General features: G+C 40.3%; 1 protein-coding gene across 1 annotated transcript in view; it reads left to right on the top strand.

The window, feature by feature from the left end:
* The first annotated feature begins 256 nt into the window (after positions 1–256).
* pank4 (pantothenate kinase 4 (inactive)) overlaps positions 257–1,719 on the top strand; it is an 18,208-nt gene continuing 16,745 nt past the window's right edge. The window contains exons 1-3 of the mRNA XM_014016033.1: positions 257–405; positions 738–820; positions 908–1,116. Of these exons, the coding sequence (XP_013871487.1) occupies positions 279–405; positions 738–820; positions 908–1,116 (419 nt within the window). The 5' untranslated portion in view covers positions 257–278. The remainder of the gene's footprint in view (positions 406–737; positions 821–907; positions 1,117–1,719) is intronic.

Here is a 1,719-nt window from a genome sequence, read left to right as displayed (position 1 = left end):
GTGTGTGTGTGTGTGTGTGTGTGTGTGTGTGTGTGTGTGTGTGTGTGTGTGTGTGTGTGTGTGTGTACTTTTTAAACGTTATTTTGACATACTAGAATTTCAGCTATGAAAAAAAGTTTAAAGCCATTAAAAAAAGAATCAAAGCAATGAAAAACTAGAAAAGAACAGTGGGGTTCTCAGCTCTGCTTTGAGTGACGCCCGCTCCTCGCACGGTGCGTGCATTCTGATTGGTTGTTGAGAGGGACGTACGTACGTCACGCACGCAGCGTCCTTTCGCCATGGCGGAATGTGGTCGAGTTGACAGCAACACAAGTAGTGGTCACGCCATGGATAAAAGCATTACTCTTCCACCTGACGAAATATTCCGCAACCTGGAAAACGCAAAGAGGTTCGCTATAGACATAGGTAACCGGAAACTTTAAAGTTCTCTTTTATAAAATATTTAGCAACTTTAACAGGAAGGTTGCTAACCTGTATGTTTACGCTACTGTCGACTTTTTAGATGCACGCGAACAAGACAAAGCCAATTTTAGCTTGTCCGGGGCATCTTTAATGATCAGCAGTCTGAGGTGAAGCGTGGTTTTTCTGGAGCATTAAATCTCGTTAGCTTTGAGGATTATTTYCTTAAGCACATCCGGATCAACTACAGTCAACAGCTTGACGTTAGCTGTCTCTTATGTGTTTGTTATGCTGTTTCACTGGTTTCTTTCTTATCTGTGATATTTTTACTCAAACAGGTGGATCCCTGACGAAACTAGCTTACTACTCCACTGTACAGCACAAAGTGGCCAAAGTGCGATCCTTCGACCACAACGCGAAGGTACAAATGTTAATACATGAACAAGTGAGGCTGTGTTGTGATCAGCAGGGGGTTTGTTTTCACTGTTTTCTCCTCGGTGCTTCCCAGGAAGCTGCCAGCGACAAACTGTACGAAATATCCGTCCAGGAAGAGGTGACTGCACGTCTGCACTTCATCAAGTTTGAAAATGCTTACATTGAAACGTGCTTGGACTTCATCAAGGACCACCTGGTCAACACTGAAACCAAAGTGATCAAAGCCACGGGTGGAGGAGCGCACAAGTTCAAGGAGCTGATAGAAAAGAAACTTGGGCTTAAGTGAGTACGAAGTGTGGACGTCTGCTTTGTATTTGATGCTGCGCAGCACTGACGTGGGAAATGTGCTGACATGACAATAAACAACAGTCCTCACTTCAACAGAGGCACCAAAAGCAATATCCTGCCTCCTGCTGTAAAGCAGAGCTTTGTTTGTTTTCGTTTATTTTGAGCGTGTCAGACTTTATGACTAATTTTCAGGAAGATATGCTCCTTTTTTTTATCATTTTTTCCCAGTGTTCACAGCTTCTTTGCTGACTAACAAAATATTTTGGGTACAGCGTTGTACAAGTTTCAGTTTTTAGATTATTTTTAGTCACAGATCAATAATAACAAGGAAACTAATCTAAACAACCACATGTTTTTTTTGTTATTAGTCATGAGACAGGATGAGATTCTGACAGTGTCCTCACCCGGAACAAAAACAGCAGTTTGACTGTCATAAAAATACGTAATAAAACAATTTAAATGCTTTTATTTAAAGGGATACCCGATTAGTTGTAACATTAGACTTTATAGGATAAACATGTACTTTAACTGTAAAATAAAGATTGTAAAAATACTGTAGGATGTTCAGTTTTTATCATTTTTAAACTAAAAGTTTTA

This window comes from Austrofundulus limnaeus, unplaced genomic scaffold, assembly GCF_001266775.1.
Source record: "Austrofundulus limnaeus strain Quisiro unplaced genomic scaffold, Austrofundulus_limnaeus-1.0 Scaffold137, whole genome shotgun sequence".
NCBI lineage: Eukaryota > Metazoa > Chordata > Actinopteri > Cyprinodontiformes > Rivulidae > Austrofundulus > Austrofundulus limnaeus.
The sequence above is the reverse complement of the archived record's forward strand: the minus strand, read 5'-3'. Positions and strand labels throughout refer to the sequence as shown.